The sequence below is a fragment of the Trachurus trachurus genome (genome assembly GCF_905171665.1).
Source record: "Trachurus trachurus genome assembly, chromosome: 10".
Lineage (NCBI taxonomy): Eukaryota > Metazoa > Chordata > Actinopteri > Carangiformes > Carangidae > Trachurus > Trachurus trachurus.
In genome coordinates, this window is record NC_139894.1 from 20,041,254 (window position 1) to 20,062,771 (window position 21,518).

The following is a 21,518-nucleotide window of genomic DNA, read 5'->3' on the forward strand; positions in this document are numbered from 1 at the left end:
ATTCTACAAATAGAGCTGCAGCCACGTTGTTCTACTCCTGAGGCCTGAACGAATGCTGCTGTTCTCTCAGTACATCTTCATGCGTTTGCATCAGTTTAAACAGATGTTGGGCTCTGCAAGTGAAGATTTGATTACTTTTAGTTGTTTACAGTTCTTGCTTGTCATCTCATCCTGATGAATTCTGACGAAACCAGTTACAACACTGTGGCATTGCACATCGGGAGAAATTGGTCTCTCATAGGAAGCTCCAATTCAGTGATTTAAAGTAAAACACATGCTGTTCATTGGGAATGCATTTGTTCCAGTTCAGGGCGAACATGTCAGGCAGTGACTCATGAAATCGAGAAATCTCACTAGCTCATGCAGGAGTGTAAGTGAGTCACTGATGTCGACCTCGCACGTGCTGACAAAGCTCACTAATATTCCCTTGTCTGCTGTGGTGCAGTTACCCGGCTTGAGGCATTGTGTCAGTGCAGCACATGAGCTTTGTCTTCCAGATTTAAAAAAGGATTTTAAATATAGATATATTTAACAGAGTCTGGTGTTGCATGATGATCTAATGGACACACAGGGCTTTGGTATCAGTCGATGTTGTTTTGTGTGATTTTTAGAGCAACATTGATAAAATGGTAAACATGAGTGGATAACAGCACAAGGGGAGAGTAGATGGAGATAGAGGAGACAGAGAGCTACTGTATCTCTCACTCATTCATGCTCACACACACACATACACAAACCCTTCAGCTGCAGATTAATGAATGCCTCAGTCTAGGACAGTGCAAAAACATTTAATTATCATTGACACTGAAGGTGAGGCAAGAGGCCAGATCTGTCATCCATGTGTGTGTGTGTGTGTGTGTGTGTGTGTGTGTGTGTGTGTGTGTGTGTGTGTGTGTGTGTGTGTGTGTGTGTGTGTGTGTGTGTGTGTGTGTGTGTGTGTTGTGCGCATGGGAGAGCAGAGGAAAAAGAGGAGCAGATCAGTGCGTCTACGAAGAATCAGGCTATAAGTCAAGTGTGTGGTCTTTCATTGTGACTGCTCCTGAAATTGACTAAAGGTCGAACTGCCATAAACTGCATGTAAGAGTCTGGGGAATCTTTCTTAAAGCAGAAGAAAAGAGACCACTTGACACTGCACAAGTGTTTTAAAAAATGTGAGTTAAAGTGAAGACTTCTCTTCCTGCATAGTGGCAAACATTGACTTCTGGCTCTGCCGCAGTTAACCAGCCAAAAATAAAACAGCTTATATCAGACTGTGACTTTGATTCTAATACAAAAGATTTTCATTCTGCAAAAACATGTAAATTGTGAGAAACATGAAACATGAACAGTGAAGCTGACTGAAGTGACTTCAAGGTCTGTACTTGCAGTTCTGTCTGTTTTGTAGCCACTCTAGCAGTCTGGCTCTGGGGATGGTAAAGTCTCTGTCGCCCACCACAGAGTCCAACTTGAAATATCTCAGCAACTAAACTAGTTTCATGGTCCCCAGGGGATGAATCCTTATGACTCTGATCCTGACTTTTTCTTGGTCCAACTTTGCTTTTTGAACCACTATCAGCAAAACAAATGACTTTCCCATCAGCCTCAGCTGTCATTAATGTTAGCATGCTATAACGTCAAAGCAAAAATAACAAACACGAGAATGTTTTTGTTTTATGAAAGTGTCGACAGCTCAAGATTTAAGCATCTATATCAGCCATTGTTTGTGTTTCTCTGAGGGTGTGTATGTCCCCTTCAAGCAAAGAAATTTCATGCATTTTATTTATTTCTACTCTCTCAGTTTCCCCTAATGATGTTTGAAATAGTAAACACACTTAAAGCACAAAAAATATGTATAACTTTCTTTGGCTGTGACAATTAGCAACTTCCACCTGAATTTAATGCCCCCTTGTGAGCACATGCTCCTTTGCTTTGAAGCTGTCTTCAAAGACTTTGATTATTTGCTTCCATAGTGTTCTTTTAAAAATGCCTTGCTGCCAGCTACAGCCTCACAAAACATCTTCTTACTGGGCTTTTTGTGACAAAGTGTGTGCATGAATGTGTCTATATGTGTTTGTAATGGTTGTGTGGCCTGGATGAATATTCAGTTTGTAAGTGATAGTCAGTAGCCTCCCTCTCTCCCCAGACATTTTTCTCTTCCGTGAGTCACCGCTGTTCCTCCACTGACATTCAAACTGTAACAGCCTGTTTATCTTTTCCATTCCTCACTTACATCCACAATAATACGATTTGGCCATGTTTTCAATAATTAATTTTCTGGATGGTGAATCTGTTCTATCACCACATTCTCCCAGAGGCCTCTGTGCGCGTCCATGCCTCCTTCGTTTCTCTCTCCGTCATCCCTCGCTCCAGTGCCTCTCACAGGGCAAACAGTTGGACCCTGAGGAACACTGGCAAAGCTGAGAGAAGGAGGTTTTATCTCCTCCTGATCTGTTTGTCTTTTTGGTTTCCCTCTCTCCATTTTTGCTCTCTTCTATGGCATCCCCCTCCCCCTGGGGTGAAGAAGGAGAAACACCTTTTTAATTAGTTTATCAGGGCCTGAAAGTGATGCTCATTTTTCTAATAACAGTCAGAAATATATCCTTCGGGAATGGTTGTTGAAGCCCTTGTTTATTTAATTTCAAACTTGTTTATTTGCTATTAGAAACAGTAGCTGGGGAGTGCAAACAATGGAGAGCAACGGAGCACAGTGTCGATAAAGGAGCACACACACCCACATACAGGATACAAAAACACCTCGTCCAGCTCAGCAGCAAATAATTTAAGGTAATCTGCCACTCTCTGAGGGCTCGTTGGTGATGTTGCCTCTTCTATTGGACTATGACTATCTTATTATCCCATCACCCCACTCTGCTCTGGACACCGTCCAGTATTAGAGGACAAAGAAAAAGCATTGTATCTTACCCCTCTCCTCCATCACCACTTTTCTTGTCTCTAAAGGAACATAAGGGGGAGAAAAGAGAGAGAGAAAATCTTGAGGCGACAAAAAAAAGTGGAAGAATGGGGTAATTTCCTGTCAACTTTAATTGTAATAAAATTTTACAGCTTCAAGTATAACGTGCTTCTCTGCCAGGAACCCACTTGGAAATGTTGCAGCAATTAAATAGCTGGAAGATATGTTCAGGGTTGAATCATCCAGGAGCTTTTTAAAGAACTATTTTTGCACACTGTAGACAATAAATTGCCAGATTTGCTGCGTGCCTTCATGAATAACAGTGCAACAAACAGTGCCACAACAAACAACACAATATTTAATGAAGACAAATAGATTTTCACTCCACAATTGAATACCCTGTATTTTACAGCTTGGTGTAAATACAACCAGTTGTCTGTTTATTAGGTACACCCTGCTAAAACTACTGCAGCCTGATACAGCAGGTAAACCTGACCAAGGTTCATTTGTTGTTGATACAACTTAATAGTATTGAAGAAAATTCACTCAAGTCCATAGTTCTAGCTGTATTGGTGTGAGTTTATTAGTGATCCGGAAAACGGTGAGCCTAGTGTCAGAGAGCAAGTCCATGGTAATAGACTGAGCCAGGCGAAACGATTTAAAGACTTAAAAACTAATAAAATAATCTTAAAATGGACTTTAAAGTGCACAGGCAACCATTGGAGGGGGGCCAGGATGGGAGTTATACTGTATGCTCCCTCTTACGTGCTCCAGTTAAAAGGCGAGCGGCTGCATTTTGCACCAGCTGGAGACGTGCGAGGGAGGACTGGCTGACTCCAAAATAAAGTGCATTACAGTAATCTAGCCGAGATGTTATACAGTAAAGGCGTGAATCACTGTCTCAAAGTGCTTTTGTGCGAGGAAAGGCTTCACCTTTGCCAGCTTGCCAGATTTTTCTGAATTTGTTTCACCTGTGTTTCTTTGCATAATGTCTCCCAACCCTTTATAGGGCAAGTGACTGTTTATGATCACTTCCGCACATATTACATGTTATATACATTTATGGTAAACACTGGAAGTGTCCATTTTTGGACATATGCCCTATTCAGGTCATAAATTGTATAAGCACATTTACTTAACAAATAAGGCAATAAAAATTAGGAAAGTGTGTATAATGTTGGCAAAGATTTTTTAAATAACTTTACAGTGAGTCAGAGAGAATTTTAACCAATTTCTAGACATTTTGAAGCTACTGTATAAATAGTGTATATGAGTGATGAACAGTTGTGTTTATTTTTTAGATAAATTAATGTTGCCTATAACTATTCAGTAATTCAGAGAGAATTTCAATATATTCAGAGTTCATTCCATATATTCAAGGTTCATTCAATATATTCAGAGTTTCACTCAATATATTCGGAGTTTCACTCAATATATTCAGAGTTTCATTCAATATATTCAGAGTTTCATTCAATATATTCAGAGTTTCACTCAATATATTCAGAGTTTCATTCAATATATTCAGAGTTTCACTCAATATATTCAGAGTTTCATTCAATATATTCAGAGCTCATTCCATATATTTAGTTTCATTCAATATATTCAAAGGTTCACTTAATATATTCAGAGTTTCACTCAATATATTCAGAGTTTCATTCAATATATTCAAATACAGTATTAAAATTATATGCCGTAGTATATATGTCAATATCCCAAACATTACAGCAATATACGATTTTGGGGTAAATATCACAACAATACGTATAACAATTTAAGGTTGAAATCTGATGAATGACTGAAGTATTTGAATGAGTCTATAAAGGGTTAAGCTGCTGTGCAGTAAACTCTCAAGGCCACCATAATTTCTATTGTTTTCAACTCTATTGAGAGTCAGCTATAACATAAATCTACCTAATACAGTGCAGTTCAATGGCAACTCAACTGTCATCCTTCAAAGTTTGTACTGAACATTTCATGAAGCAGGATTTATGATAAGAATGGATTAGAGTAGCGACAAGTGTACCAAATAAACTGCCAAATGAGTGCACACAAATAAGGCTTTGCATTGGAAATGAAAAACTGTCTAATGAAATAGCTTGTTCTTTTTCATTAAATGTTTTCTATATATACAGAGGCCCTAAAAGAATCTTTGGTTAATTTTCTAATTTAAATTTAATTTAATTTTTTAATTTAAAGTTTCATGCTCTCCTCTAGCTGGCTGTATTTGCCCAGTGGCTCCCTGAGGGTTCTGAGCTGCAATGTTGTGAGAGGGAGGGAGAAAGGGAGGTGACGGAAGTCAGTCCATGAACCTTTCTAATAGATGAACACCCACTGTGGACAGGAGAGCACAGTAACTGCACTGATGGCAGGAATGTAGAGTGAGGGCAGAATGATGGTCCTGTAGATATAGCACAGCACTGCCACACCTCCACACACGGGAAAACCACAGCAATGATTGCTACAGTAGGACATGAGCGGGACTATGACAAGACTCTTGTGAAAACTTGAAAAGATCAAAAGACAAATGCTTTCAAAGGAATCTGCAAAACCTCACATGGCATTCACATGTTCCTTTACATGTTCTCATATGGAAAACATAGCCAGAGAAATAATAGGCATCATTTTCATATGGGTTTAATGAAGATGATTTTCATCTTCGTGTTCAATCAAATTAAGCTTTTTTGTTACTCTGTTTTTTTTTCTTTAAGAAGCAGCACAACTTTTGATTTCAGCAGAGAATATAATTTCTTTTATGTATTTTCACTACTCTGAGCATGAGCTACCAACCAAGGACTATATCGCCACCACCCACCCCCCAAGTACTGTATGAAAAAGCAGATCTGACCAGATGGTAGCTGGGATGATTCTGGGTCTGCAGCAACAGCGCAGCTTTCAAAGCTTGCAGCAGCACAGCAGTGAAATATACAACAGCCATGAGGTGCCCATGGTGTCAACACATTCCTAAAGCCGGATTGTAGGCCTAAACGTCGAGCTCAGCCCTTTTCCTATAGTGTCAATTACAAAATGTATACTGTACGACATTCTATATACATTATAGATTATACTTTACGTACACAAACATATTGGATCACTTGCTTTTAATAACAGTTCATTTAAACTGCGCATTCACAAATGGAGAATCTAATTGGCTCAAGTACGGACTTCACACTTGCTGATTAGCATCAACTGCTTCATTCAGCTGCTTCACCAGCTGCTTTGCTGTCAGCTGACCAGTAACGTCCAGTCATATTCATGCACAGTCATAGACATGCCAGCACCGTTTGCTGCCACAGCTGCCTTCAACATCCCAACCTCTACATGTTACACTCTCAATACTGTACAGTCGTGAGAGAAACATGATGAAACCATTGGTCATCATTAAAAAAACAAAACAAAAGTGGCTCTAAATCAAACTGTGGCCAATTAGAGCTTTACCAAAGGCAACATTAAATTCAGATTTTGAAATTTAGGGCCGCCGTTTTCTGAATTTTAAAATGCTACAGCAAATGTCAGCACTACTACCACTCTTCAAAGGAAAGCAAAGAAGGGACAGAGTTGTGACCATGTTTTTATTTTTGTCTGTGGGGTTGGATTAGACACTAGTTTCATGTCACTTTTTCTGCAATGCCAAGTGTCATCACCTCAACATTGATTTTTCAGTCTGACACAGATGTAAAACATGCAGTAAAGTTTGATGTGTTGTCAATGTATGTTATAGGGAGGGGATTAAGTCTCCAAAAAGAATAATCATTGTCATTATTGATTCTGAAATAAATTATAGAGCAAATGCAGTGTCATCACCGTCAATTTTTAAATGTTATAAAGTGTACTTGTTATTCAGTATAAGAAAACTTTGACAACAGTCAGTCAGCACCAAGTGTAAATGTGCCTAACTTTAATTCAAACTGAGGATATTTGTGTTTATTTGTTAATCATCTGCCATTGTGTTGTGTCCTCGCTGGCCTCAGCCACAGCTCTGCCAAATCCTCCATCTGTCTCACCCCTGCAGAATGGTAACCCAGCACCCAGGGGTCATCAGTCAACCTTACATATGGCATAGGACAATAGCCAGACAAATTAGTGGTGTCTGTGTGTACAACTGCTGCTCTGTCTCACCAACCAACTGCAGCCTAACATTAAAAAAAAACAACAACAACAATTGCACAATTGTTTCTCACAGTTCAGCAGCATCTGATCCTAATATTTACTTCACGCACACACAGGCACAAATACCTTACACTTGTTCATGGCAACGTCTTATCAGCAGCAGGCGACCTTGTTCATTTACATAAATCAATAACATTTTCAAGGTAAAAATGTGGTTTAGGATGTGAAAGGGAGTTTTACTTGGCACTTTGGAATGAATGGATATGCAATAAGGCACGTCAAGCGCTCATGAAAATTAACTTATTCACACACACAAGGATGAGAATAAAGTCATACTTAAGATTAGAGAGAAGAGAAGAGGAATAAAAGGAGATGAGAGACACGTATTGAGGAAAGTGAAAGAGTGGTGGCGAGAGTGCTGCAGTGCTCCTGCATTACAATTGATTGGCTGGTTTAACCGCCAATGCTGCTCACTCAAGCTTTAAATAGATGGATAAAACTCTCTTTTACCCAGCACCCCCCTGCCCCGTCATATTTCCTTTCCTTTCCTTTCCTTTCCTTTCCTTTCCTTTCCTTTCCTTTCCTTTCCTTTCCTTTCCTTTCCTTTCCTTTCACCTCCCTCTTCCCTCCCTCTCCTCTCCTTTCTTTAGTTTAGACCATAAATATTTAAATCGCATCATCTGAAGATGATTTCACATTCACAGCATCATTGTCTCTGCAAATTAACTGTTTTACTGTTGATGAGAAAATTTTATCTGTGTAATGCTCAACACTCAACGCTTTGCATAATGTGTGTGGGGATACATTGACTCACTCATTTGTATGTGTGTGATTTCCAATTTGTCCGAGAGGGGAGGTCACGCACTGATCTGAAATTGTCCTCCAATCCTCTGTTAACCAGATACATTCCCATTATTATTTTTTTTATCCCCCAGTCCTTCCTCTCTCTTCCTCTCTCTCTGTCCTTCTCTCTCCTGTCTTCCCTTCATCTCTCACTTCCTCACAGTGATAAAGTCATTTAAAAGCAAAGTGAAATAAGACGGGTTTCCTCCAGCGCTCATAGATGGAGGTGAGGGCAGGTCCAAACAAGCAGGCGATGGAAACACGTTTGTTGAACAGTGGCTCTCTCTATGAGAGGGCATGCTGGCTCATGAATGTGTTTATGTGTCTGTGTTTCAAAGGAAGTTTGGTTGTTGCTCATTTTTTGACGGATGTGCGCAGTGTACTATGAATTTCCTCCCTTGAGACTATCTGAGCTTCACCATCTCACACCTTGCAGATAAAGACAGCTCTCCCAACATCCTTTGGCAGAGTTACGAATGTAAACAGGTGGTGTGTATGTATGTGTAGTTATTCATTCATTCTTGCATTTGGTTGTAGAGATTACAGTGTTACCATGAGCGGAGAGAAGAAATACTGCTGTGGTGTCTGAGTCTCTGGCTGATTTAACGCTGATAAACCAGCATGTAAATAGCAGCGCAGAGTGCGATCAGGTCAGAAAACTAGTTGATGTTCGCAGCAGACACCAGCTGTGGCTCAAACATAACCCATTAGGGTCTTAATGGAGACAAGGCCACTCTCGCTCTATGATGTTAGCAGCCACATGCTAATAACTGGTACATAACACAGGGCTTTGATCTATACACTCTGAAGTCAGTCTTAATTAACTTGGGATTTGAAACCATTTTTAGTCCATTTACGGTGCCGATGGTTTGTGGTCTCTGTCCGTGTTTTAAAACCCACTTTGGCTTTGATCTCATTTTATTAGCGTTGTCCTTTTCCTTTGGTTCTGTTCATTATAAATGCTTTTTATCTTTCTTTAATCCATATCTAGCACAGCTGTTGTGATTGACAGGGTCACCGTGAGCTCCAGTCCATAGTCTGTTGTCTGATGTGGCATGTTCATTTGTACTTAAACTTCTCATCTCCCTCTCCCTCTCTTTTACTGCCACTGTGTCTTTTTTTCACCTCCTCCACCCTGTGTTTTTCTCTTTTCTTCTATCTGTCAAATGAAAGTGGGTTTGCGCTGTTAGCCTAGTGTGAAACGACACAATGCGCAGCGTCAATGAGCTGCTTTGATCTTTTGTCACCTTGGACACCAGCCAGCTGTGCCTGGCTGCCACGGGGATAATGTCACTGTGGAGATTGATTTGGCAGAAGATGGGGTCGTCGCTCAGAGAGAATAATCCTCATTAAGCGTGGGTCACACCATGAAAACTCAACGTTTACTTCGCACCTTTTACTGTTCTTCCTCACTGTATTTCGCTCCAACTCATTATTTTTTCTCTCTGCTTCACTTAGTGTAAAAATCTCCCAGGTGGAAAAAACAAAACAAAAGAACAGCTGCATCAACCACCAGGTTCCTCTCACTCTCTGCATGTCCACTCAGAATTCATACCTGAAGTTTGACCCTTCTCTCTCCCTGTAGGCCCAGATGCCACCAAGGATCCATGTCTGAAGGTGCGTTGTCCACCTCACAAGGTGTGTGTCAGCCATGACTACCAGACAGCCATCTGCACCAATCACAAGCCAGCACCTCACAGGTAAGAACAGGTGTTATCAGTGATATCTCCAGAAAAAAAGTGAACAAGTTGAACTTCACTATGTTAAACAACCTCGGGGCAAATTCAATAAATTTTGCGCGGCAGCAAGCATGAAGTAAAGTAGTATTCTTATGCTCTGAGTGTTAGCACTATGTAAGAATTTGCACCGATGACAGATATACACACGCATATTCTCAACACCAATTAATTTTTATGAAACTATCTGTTTGCTCTTTGGATTCTGTCGGCACACAATTTGTTTGTGTTTTCAACCTTGTCATGTTGCCAATTTTAAGACTTTTCAATTTTTCAGTTCAAGAAGCATTTCACCCAAAAGACATCCGAATGTGTTTTGTCTCCGTCTTAGGTTTAATTGATTTCCTCAAGTCATTAGCTCCTTAGATAGTTTGTTTTAATGCTTTTGTATTGCATTAATTACAAGCCGTATTTGCAGCTTAATATGTCAAATGATTCACCTGAAATCTGCATTTGCCCAACAGCATCACTCACTTAAGCTTTGGACCATGATATTGTTTTATCTACATGGGTGAAAGCATTTGCAACAATTAGCATAACACAGATTCAGTGACTTGTAAGAGGATGAATCCAAATTGTGTTCTTGGGGAATCTGAAAATAGATACTGTGCAACACAATTAATGTAGATTACAGTGCAGCATATTCACTTAAATATGTGGCAACCTGGCTGTCACTATTCAACTTCTGCTACATACCCTTTTGGTAGTAGCATTTTGTAATTATTATAAATTAGATAGAGTTGACGAATTAGCGTCATAAAAATCATAAAAGCATTTGAGCTGGAAACTGGTCAAGTGGGCGGGGCTAGATAAGGTAACAGAACCCCCACACAGAGTTGCTTCTTTAATATGAATAGGATGTAGTTTTACACACCCTGGACTCCGCTTATTGCTTGATAACGTTTGGCTGCAGGCTTGTACATTTAAATTAACAGCAAGCTATAATTCACAAACTTTTATGGAGGTTCGCCCTGTTAATTGTGCGCTCCTGCTGTGAGGGGGCTGTAGTAAACGTCAAATCAGAGCCTTTCAAGATTAGAGTAACATGCAAGCTCTCAGCAGGGGGCTGAAGTACAGTGTTATATATGAGGACGAGAGAGGTGACTTTCCTGCTCCCGTTGGAGGTTTATATGTCCATAGACTGTCTTTCAACTCCGCTCTCTCTAGCTGTTTCTGTCAGGGAATATTTTCGACGCATACCCTAATTTCCCCGGCCATGAAAATCCCTCCTTTCAAATCACGCTAATAACTTGAACACAGTGTTGTGCTTTGCCGCATTTATGCAAAGAGAGCTTGATCGGAGAGGATGAGAAGCATTGGGTTTGATTAGGAGGGAGATGAGGGCAAGTATCTCAAACAATGGGTATCAAGCCACAAATTCCATCTTGCTCCGTCCTGCCCTGTCTGCCAGCGCTGTTTTGTTTATCAGTGCAGCGTGCATGTCTAATCTGCAGTGGCAATCACTGTGGCTCAGTCGACAAGCGTGACACACTAAAGAAACAAGAAAGTGGCTGAGGATTTGCTGCCTGGGATTTGAATGTAGTTGTTTCACCAAATGTACATGTCACCCAAGAGACTAAAGATGAACTCTTACTTCATCTGATGGGATAATCTATTTGACTTTGGTCTAATATATTTATGTTATCTAAGTTTTGCCTCCACAACAGTCAGTATAAACTGTTCTCTTCAATAAGTCTAATGCAAGTCAGACAGTTAGCCTATAGTTTTACCAAAGAATCTGCCCTTAACCTAATGAGACTGGCCACATTACAAAGCCGTAGCAACTCAGCTCTGCCAAAATTCTGCACTGCGCTGATTTTATCCTACCAGTTTTTATTAGCTCAGACTTTTCCGTAATATGTCCTTGCAATTGTTAAATTTTGTAGAATGTGTCTAGACTGAACAAAGTAGTTATTAAATTGGTTAAATGTGCAGGAATAAATTTACCCAGAATTCTAGACAAACTAGTCCTACTTATAGTAGTCAAGAGCACATCAGCATTGTGCAACAGATGAATGCAGACGTCTGCCTGAAGAGTTAGTCTCTCATTGAAATAATAGATGTTGGAGTTCTGCTTTCCCTTCATGCTCCTGTTTCATATTCACGTGTGCAGAGATAGTCTAGCTGAGGCAGGTTGTACTTATGACTGTGACACCTCCACCTGATCACTTCTGTAGTTGATGTTCACTTCGCACCATTTGTTGTCATCACATTCGTTCCTCTGTAGAGAGTCTCTCTGGCTCTAATTCCATCTCTGCTCGATGGATCAGGAGGCGGCAGGGTGTTCAGTGAGAGCACTTAGATAGAAAATTGCTACGAGATTTGGATCAAACGTAATTACACTGGTTATTGAAAAGGCCACGGTGGACCAATCAGGACTCGCTCTGCTTCAGCTGACCCTGAGAACCAGAGACACTTCTCAAACTTTCTGCTCAGTAGAAAACTGATTCTATTAGTGTGGAGAATATTCCTGCCTGGAAAGTTATGAGTCAAGTTTCTCTTGCATGGCGATTTATGACCGCAATGTTTGCACTGTATTACACACAGACACTATGCAGATTTTTTGTTCATGTACTGTAGGCCTACAGTATGTTTAGGAGACGTCTTTGTTGTTTTACAGATGCGTGTCAGATTCATGACTCTCTGAAACTGAGAAGTTCTTCCTCTCTGTTTCCTTCTTCCTCAGTGTGAAACCCAGGAAAGGCAGCGTGGGCCACAAGCAGAGGCTTGAAGCTAGTCCTCATGGGAAATGTAGGCCCTGCTCATCCCTCCAAACAACTCCTGTGTGTGGATCTGATGGGCACACTTACTCCTCCAAGGTGAGATGCCTCTTTCCCATGTATCTTTCTTTAAATTTCACATTCACTGTCAACCTTGTATGATATTAAACATAAATGTACCCTCCCCCATGTATTGATCACAGCTGGATAAATGGCTGAGAACAGAATCAGCTATTCAAGGTCCCTCCACCAGCTTAAAGCTGTGATTTTAGATTTGAGAAGGCTCTTCAACTACCATCATTTTCCATCTGACTCTCTAGCTTTAGCTCCAGCCACTCACTCTCAGAGACATTGAATCGCACAAAAATCACAATGTCATTACAGAGGAGCAAAGAAAGGCGAGGTTTGACCTTGGTGATTAGTTGAGAAAGAAATGAACAAAAGGAAGATCAGACTGACTGTGCTGGTTGTGAAGGGTGAAATCAGGTGGAAGAGACTGTGGAATTTTATTGACCTCCACATTCATATCTTATTGTCGCCATGTTCAGCCTTTTGGTTGCCGGGGACGAAGCCCAACCCAATACACAGGATGCTTATTCAAATGGGTGATATAAGACATCTCTTGAGCGTCTTCCACTGCTGAATCAAAGTTTTTGTGACAAGAATATTGGAGGAGTAGAGAAGGCTACGAGCTTTCAGGACACTCACAGACTGTTGACCATTTGTTCTGTTTTATTTATTAATTGCACCATTTCAGTCAGGGATTTAATAGTGTCTGAGGAGACAGAATCAATACGAGGAAAGATCTGAAAGAGGCAAACCTGTTTTCTTTGCCATTAAGCTTATTGCAGCTACAACCACACATCAGCTCTGGTGGCCCAGTTCTGCAGTAAATAGATGGGCATCCAGACTTTTGTGTGATACTGTGTAGTTTACCTCAAAGCAAGAAGTGTGCAGCAACCCGAGAGTGGGAGCTTCAGTGGGAAGTCAGCACATTGGCTCTCTCTCTAATAACCTACTGTATCTGCAAGCTGAGGCTGTGCTGAGAGAGGAGAGGTGTGGAAAGGGAAACAAGAGGAAGAACAAAAGGAGGAGGAGGAGGAGGGCGGGGGGTCCCTCTGCTCTCTGCGGTAATTTTGTTGGAGGGGTTCAGTTAGCTGGTGGAGTGATGGGTCCCTGTGGCCCAACTTAAACTCTGCTCACCAGTGAGCTGCTGGTCTCAAGCTTATTCATGTTTTATTATTACATTACATGCCTCCCTCATCGTAACCACACACACACTCTTGCTCACTCACACACACACACTCAATATCCTATTAAGAGGACAGTGCTCTTATCTCCTGAGAGGCTTCAGCCCACTAAGTTAAGTCCATTACTTCCCTCCTCTTAAATCATCCCTCCTCTCCTCTCCTCTCCTCTCCTCTCCTCTCCTCTCCTCTCCTCTCCTCTCCTCTCCTCTCCTCTCCTCTCCTCTCCTCTCCTCTCCTCTCCTCTCCTCTCCTCTCCTCTCTTCTCCTCTCCTCTCCTCATTTTACTTCACCAAGTCAGGTGTTAAAGCACTGTTTCATCAAAACCACATTAACCCCTAGAGAGAGACAAACATAAAGATTCATGGGGCCTCTCGGTGTGCTGACAGTGACTGGGGGAGGTCATCCATTTACTGGTCTTTCTCTCCCTCTTTCTCCCTCTCTCCCTCTCTCTCTCTCTATCTCTCTATCTCTGTCTTCCTCTCTTGCTCTCTTTCTCTCTCCGCTCTCTCTCCCTCCCAGACCACAAATTCAATAAGTCAAGAACAGGACAGAGCGCTGTTTCTTTGTCAACAAATTTTAACATTAGCAGCGCTATCAAAGAGGTGACAGGGAGGAAGTGATGGATTTGAATTAGAATAAGGAAAATGGAGGTGCTGGTGCCTGTGTGTGGTATGATACGTGTATAGATACTTATGCACAGTCATGGTCTCACCCTGACAAAACCTGTCGTCATCATCTCGCAAACAGAATTTACATAACTCATCTCAGTTTTCATTATTCCTCTTGAAAGGATCTTGTAATTGGATTTTTTTCTCACCCAACTAGTCCAAACAATTTCTTACCCCTCACTTACCTGAAATGAGATTTATACTGTTAAATTACATTCTGAAGTAGTCCATCTTGCTTTTTGCATTGCATTAGGTTTGTACTGCAGTGAATAATAGAGAATCGCTGGCCATCTCTGTGTCTAATGGTGTGTCTACATGGCTGCCTAATGGACAAATCTGCTCATCGTAGATTAATGACCAGTCCTGTCTCAGCAGATCTTTTCTTTAATCAGCTTGACAAAGAAACGTTTGATTATCAAAGTTTTGGTTTGGTTGGAATCACATACAGTACCTGTAACAACTCAGTTATACATCCTGGATAAAGAGGGTCATGAATTGGTGATCCCTCTGTCTTTGCACGACTATAGTTTTATTTCTTTTAAAGTGGAACCAAGTGAATGCACTGCTTACAGTACATGAAGGAACATTTTGAATAAGAGTAGTCAAAACTGGTGCAACAGAAACTCTTCATTACACCTGTCACCCCTGGTCATTGGGTGCTTTCTGGGAAGTAGTTCTACTTTTAGTGAGCTGCAAGATAATAGATTCAGTGAAGCCCTTGAGACTGTGAAATAAAGCCTCCATTAACTTCCTGTCCTTCTTCTTCTTCACAGTGTAAGCTGGAGTTCCAGAGCTGCCTCTCTGGAAAGACAATCTCAGTAAAATGTGATGGCCTGTGTCCCTGTCTGCCTGGTCTGGAGCTCAGCAATCCACCACACAAGGCCGAGAAGGCCGGTGAGTATGCTACGAAAGCTTCGGTTCAGATAAATAAACTTGTGAGCAACCCACTGATTTCTCTCCGGCTGGCTCCCAATCCTCCCACTGCAGCTGCAAACACACAACCACATCTGTGAATTTCATTTGTAACAAAGTTAGTCATTTCAACTGAGCTTGACAGTGATTTAATATAAAGCTTAAGTTAAAGTTGGCCCAGTCAACCTCGTCCTTCATCTTTTACTGATGTGTGTGTGTGTGTGTGTGTGTGTGTGTGTGTGTGTGTGTGTGTGTGTGTGTGTGTGTGTGTGTGTGTGTGTGTGTGTGTGTGTGTGTACGATACAGCATGGATGGATGTTTCTCTGCACATGCTTATATGGGGAGACTGTTGGAAGGAAATGGATAGACAAAGAGATGAATGTGCAGAGAGAGAGAAGTTTATCTGTATCTGAGCCACTTTCAAGTTCGGCTGGATGCCCCAGAAACACACCACTATAACTCTCACACAGTTACACAGAGAGAGAGAGAGAGGCAAAAAAAACCTTTCACTGGTAATCTCTCAAATTCTCTGGTGATTCACAGTGTTTCCATTCCTTTCCTGTCACCTCTCTCCTTACTCGTGTTATTTTCTTCCATTCCCATCCCATCACCAAACCCCCACTACCCGAAACCCCTCCCCCTCCTCCCCAACCCGTTCTCTGACAGCTACTGGCGGCAGTGATGGAGTGAGTGTGTGTGTCTTATTGTTTGTCATGAAAATAGGATTTCTGCAGATGGATGGAGAGATTCTGGAGGAGAAATGCAATCTAAAGGAAAGCAGCAGAGAAAAGGATGGATTGTTATCGTTACAGGCTTCCTCTCCCCCAAACGGGGGAGTAGTGAGATGGTTTTACTTTGTGTGTGTGTTTTTGCATCTATCTATCTATCTATCTATCTATCTATCTATCTATCTATCTATCTATCTATCTATCTATCTATCTATCTATCTATCTATCTATCTATCTATCTATCTATCTATCTATCTATCTATCTATCTATCTATCTATCTATCTATCTATCTATCTATCTAATCACACTCTTTGCCCTCAGGTATTTCCTAATCACTCTCTGATTAGGAGGCATTTATAAAGGTCCCAAGGATCATCAAGCATGTTTAATACAAAAGTAAAGTGCCTGCTAATTATGTAATGATGGCTCTCTCTCGTTATCCTACACTATCCTTCATTAGTGTAAGGCTGAATGATGGAGGGAACAGCAAACGGTGTCGTAGTGGAGAAATGTTTGACCAACTTGTCTAATTAATTATCCTGTACCGCTTCTCAATAGAAACTATAATTATGTGTTTGGTCTGCTGAGAACTTGGCTGAGGGAGTAAAATGGAGGAGAATGTGTGAAGAGCATGGAAATCTATTTCCAGATCTTGGACAGTATCAAAATGCAGAGTTACACTTATGTTCTTTATCTGGCTCTGCTTGGATTCTGCTCAGTTTAAACCTCTCTCTTTGTGTGATTGAAGTCTTCCTCTCTGTCACCGTACTGTGTTTCAGTACAGTCTGTCCACAGGCCGTCAGTGAGATAACTGTGTTCAGAGGTAGTCGGGACGAGTGAAGTGTGAGCTTCTCGTCTTCCAGCGTGATAGAGTCTCTCATTAGATCAGCAACACAAAACGGCTGACAGATGGAGATGGCAGTAGGTGAGGAAAACACTATGCGTGTGTCAGATTGAGTTCCTATGGTAACAGTCAAAGGATTGCAGCAGTTCATCATGTGTGATCACTCCTGTGTGTTTACTGATCGCCACAGGTTCAAACAGGGCGCCAACATCCATGCCAGGCTGGAAAATATCTCTGTTCAGGTTTCATGAGTTACATAAGTCACATACAGTAATCAGTGGTGTTTGTGGAAACGCTGCTTACACAGTGGACCTCATGAATATCAGATGGAGTGGACACCATCCAAATAAATCTGCAGGGATAAGACGAGAAACAGATATGTTTATTTTTACAGTTTTTTTCAGTTGCTTTGGTGCATTTCTCAGATCAGAATTAAAGTTCTCATAACTATTAGTTCAACCTCCACAACATTTAGTTTTGCTTTCATACAATTCTTTGCTGTTTTAAAACATCTTGCTTATGTCATGTCAGTCAAAATGAACTATACTTATGCATGCTAAATAGTCATTCCCTATAAAACTAATAGTCCTCATTGCATTGATTGAGTCATTACATACAAAATTGTTGAACTAGTTGTCAAAATCTGTCAGGAAAATTGTAAATGTTGGGAGAACCACTGTAAATTCAATTATTCAAACATTTCATAGGAAGAACAGGTATGTATAGTATTGGAAAGTAATTCAGCACTGAACAATTAAACTTACATTAAGCTTACAGTGGGACAATGACTTTTTACATTTTACATTTAGACCCTTGAGCTTTACTACGGAACAGATTTACTGTAGTGTATTACAGCAACCTACCTACTGTACTTACAGTACAGATTTGCCATATTTACAGTACAGCAGCATTTTACAAGTTGGAAGCACTTTTATTGTACACGATTACAGTAATATGGGTTACTGTAATGCAGTATAGCTCATGTTTACTGTATTACTGTAATTTTACTCTGCACCACATAGGATTGCAAGACAACCTCACAGAGGTGGAAGAGGGACCTTTTTACTCTGCAACAAGAGGAAGTCATTTGTGCAATGGTGATTGCAAACAATGTCCTAAGGTTGAGAGAGATACAAAGGGAGGATGAGGATATCTTTGGGAATATTGAATCTGTTTCAATCGGTACAATCGACAGATGAAAATATGTGGATGTGCAGTAATGATTTACAGTACTCAGTATGTTCAGTTATATGTATTGTATACACTAAATGTACACTAAATACAGTAATGTGTACCTTTACTATAGTTTTCAAATGGCTGTAAAAGTAGTGTATAGTGCTGCCTTGAGCATTTGTCAGCAAGATCTTTTTGCATTAGAAAACACTTAGAGAGTAAACTGTCATAATGGAAACATGACAAAGCCATTTGAGTATCTTGTTCATAAACAATGGTTTTAGGACTTTTCATTTTGATGATACTGACAGTTTCATTGACATGAATACTTGCTTTTTGAGGAATGGACTATCCATTTTGAGTAAGTGACACACGTCACTGTTGTGCAGATGTTAATAGATGTGAGAAATGTACCAAAGCGACTGAGAAAAACTGTAACATTACAATATCACAATAACCAGGGCAAAGACCAGTTGGGACACTGATACAGTAAGTGCACATTTCTCATGGAGAAAATATTGTTTCAAGATATAAGCACACAGGTTTCATATTAACTGTCTGGAAAGTTCAAACTTGTCTGAAACAAGAGAGTTCAGATTTGAAATTGTGTTCTCAGTCAGCTCATGAAATGCCATCTCAGTAAAGCAAAATCAAGAGATTTGTTAGTTTTATTTTTTATTATCATAGTTATTTGTTGTGGAAGTCATATGAACCAGAAGAGCGGGGCTTGGAGAATAAAAGCAAGAACCCGTGTGTGTGCGTGTGTGTGTGTGTGTGTGTGTGTGTGTGTGTGTGTGTGTGTGTGTGTGTGTGTGTGTGTGTGTGTGTGTGTGTGTGTGTGTGTGTGTGTGTGTGTGTGTGTGTGTGTGTGTGTGTGTGGGTGTGGGTGTGGGTGTGTATCTGTGTGGCAGCTCATCTGTGCAGCGTTCAGATGAGGTCAGTGTCATGGTGAGTTGACACCAGGAGACATACAATGGACAGGCAAAAGTATAGCTAATTAAAGTGGAAATGAGCTTGGTCATTTAAACCAATCTAAAGTAATCATATAGAGGTTTATAGAGAGTTTGTTAGACATTCATATCTACTGTACCATCATGTTCTCACTGCTGTTGTAATGACTTTGCTGAGGCTCCTGAGCTCACTGTCCTTTGATTAACATTAAAACAAACACTGACTCACTGATGGTGTGTCATGTCTGTTCTGACTTCACTGATTAGTGTGAGGCTGAGAACCACTGCTCCTTATGAGCAGAGAAGAATAAAAAGAAGGAAATTATTTTTTAAGAATATCAGACACTTTGTAATCACTGTGATTTACCCGACAGGTGTAGTGTAGCACCAATGTAACGTTCAGGTCAATGAAAGATGAAGCACTTCATCATGGGATTGTCGGCAGGAATACTTTTGAGTTTGGGAGGATGGTTTACTTTCACCAAGAACTTTCAACAGAAGTTAACTTTTATTTTAAAGCTCAGAGATAATTTGACTTTAGTGAAAGTTACAGCGGAGCAGCTGAAAGATAGGCTTTTTGTGTCATTTCTGAATTAGTATGATAAAAATAGTCTACCATTGAAGCCTTAACCTTAGAGAGATACTAACCCATGAGACAGTTAGTCAGTTAGTACAGCTCATACCAGTGGGTGTCAAATATTGAACAGACAATGAAAAGCAATTTGACAAGTTGAAAAGACTTGATGCCCTTATAATTGAGGACGAACAGGCAGAGGGGTATCAAGCACCTCATAATGGTGGATCTCAGTCTCTCCATTGGTTCACTCCCGGGGGATTTGATTGATAGCTGCGAATGAGAAGTGTGTGTTGTATAGTCCAGGCTACTGTTTATTTGGAGTGCAGGCAGAGGCCAATATTGTTTCTTATCTGACGAGGCAGAGTGGACGGCTTCAAAATATGAGTACCTTTGCCTCAACCGCACTAATAACCTTTATTTTTCTCAGAGTGTGGGCAACATGTCAGTCACATCCCCTCCACACTGTCTCCCCTCACTCTCTCATCTCTGTCTGTCGCTCATTTATTTTCTGTCCATCATTTAGCAGAGAGTTCAAGTTGCACCTCCAATTTCTGTCTCTCTCTCTCGCATTTTTTTCAGTTCTCTTATTCATTGTAGAGAGTCAAAATGATGCATCTTTAAATAGAGCGGGGCCCTTCCCTTATCCTTTGACATGGGGTCAGGTTGGTGACTGTTTGGCACCAGTGCATCCTGCAAACGCAAACGCTGTCTGCAGAAAACACATCAAGGCAATAATTACAGGCTCATTGTATAGTGTATCTATAAATAGCCAATTTTTCTGTTAATGAAATATTAAGATTTTTTTTTTAAATAAACATGTAATCCTGTGCTCAGAACTCCATTGCTGCTGTTTGCAAACAGACTTTAAAACATTGACACAGAGGCTCTGAGATTTAATTTGATCTGTCATCCGCCCCTGAGGCAGCACTGTTGTGACATTGGACATCGTCACTCTCATATAAAACAATCACTCAGTTCCTTGACAAAAGCCTGAGTCAATACTGGTTTTGGTCAATGTTTTTTTTTTCTTTTATAACAACAATATTTCATTTTCTCTCTGCAAAGCTCCTGACAAAATAAAAGAGAGGCTGAATGAGCCTCCCCTCCCCTAGTTAAATAAAAAATTCCTGTTGCATCGCTGTCTATACATTGCATCCCATCTATTGAAAAGAATTACAACTAACTGCTGCTATCAGTAAAACCGCCATTACTCACAGGTATAAAACAAAACAAAAACAATATTACACATTAGCACATTTAAAAGCAACTATACATGTATAGCTACTGTTTATGCGGTTGTAGGTGAACTGCTCCGAATATGAAAAAGTAGCAGTGTTTAGCAAATAATCAGGAGTAATTCCCCCTCCTCTTGACTCTTGAATGAAACCTGACCAAACTCCAAGTCCTACTAGCAAATGATTTAAGAAATGCGTTTTAAAATACGCTCACTTTTCAAGAATAATGTGTCTTCAGGTTAAAAGTGGTTCTTTATCTCACTCTTCCTTTGTACCTGTCTCTCTCCTCTACCTCCACCTGTCTCGCTGTCCGTGCAGACAGTGTATTATGATCTTTATCTGGACTAACATTAACTCACCGCCAGTGAGATTGGTCCGTGGTGCCAGTAGCTTGGGGCAAAGAAAATCAAACATACCCTTGTATCTTTTTAATGAATCTGACCTTCTATCTTTCTCATATCTCCTATCTGACTGTCTCAGTCCATTTCTTTCTCCTTCTGTTACCTTGTTAAGAAGTGTCACCTCACTCCGCCGCCTCCCCTCTCCCCTCTCCCCTCTCCCCCGTTCCATCTGCCTTTCATCTTGACCTGATCAGATCACGCTCCTGATGTCTCAAGGTGATCACCACACACACCTCTCCTTTGTCTAGGTTTAGAGTCACTCCTTCTCTTTTACATTACCAACATAGTTAATCATTTAAGTATGATAAAGGAGACCCGTGGAGGGATTCAATGCCGAACGTCTCCTGGAGTTATGTATTCAGAAGTCTGGAGAACACATTTGTCTCATGACCTGAACAGGCCTGGAGGGATTGCCACCATAGGTAATTTAGGAAGGTTGCACTCCATCACATCCCTCTGGCAGTCACAACCACAGATTCTGGC

General features: G+C 40.7%; 1 protein-coding gene across 1 annotated transcript in view; it reads left to right on the forward strand.

Annotated features, from left to right (window-relative positions):
* Positions 1–21,518, forward strand: part of spock1 (SPARC (osteonectin), cwcv and kazal like domains proteoglycan 1) — a gene marked incomplete at its 5' end in the record, with an annotated part of 96,790 nt that overhangs the window by 62,963 nt on the left and 12,309 nt on the right. Inside the window, 3 exons of the mRNA XM_083980257.1 lie at positions 9,426–9,540; positions 12,263–12,395; positions 14,988–15,108. Coding sequence (XP_083836383.1) covers positions 9,426–9,540; positions 12,263–12,395; positions 14,988–15,108 — 369 coding nt within the window. The remainder of the gene's footprint in view (positions 1–9,425; positions 9,541–12,262; positions 12,396–14,987; positions 15,109–21,518) is intronic.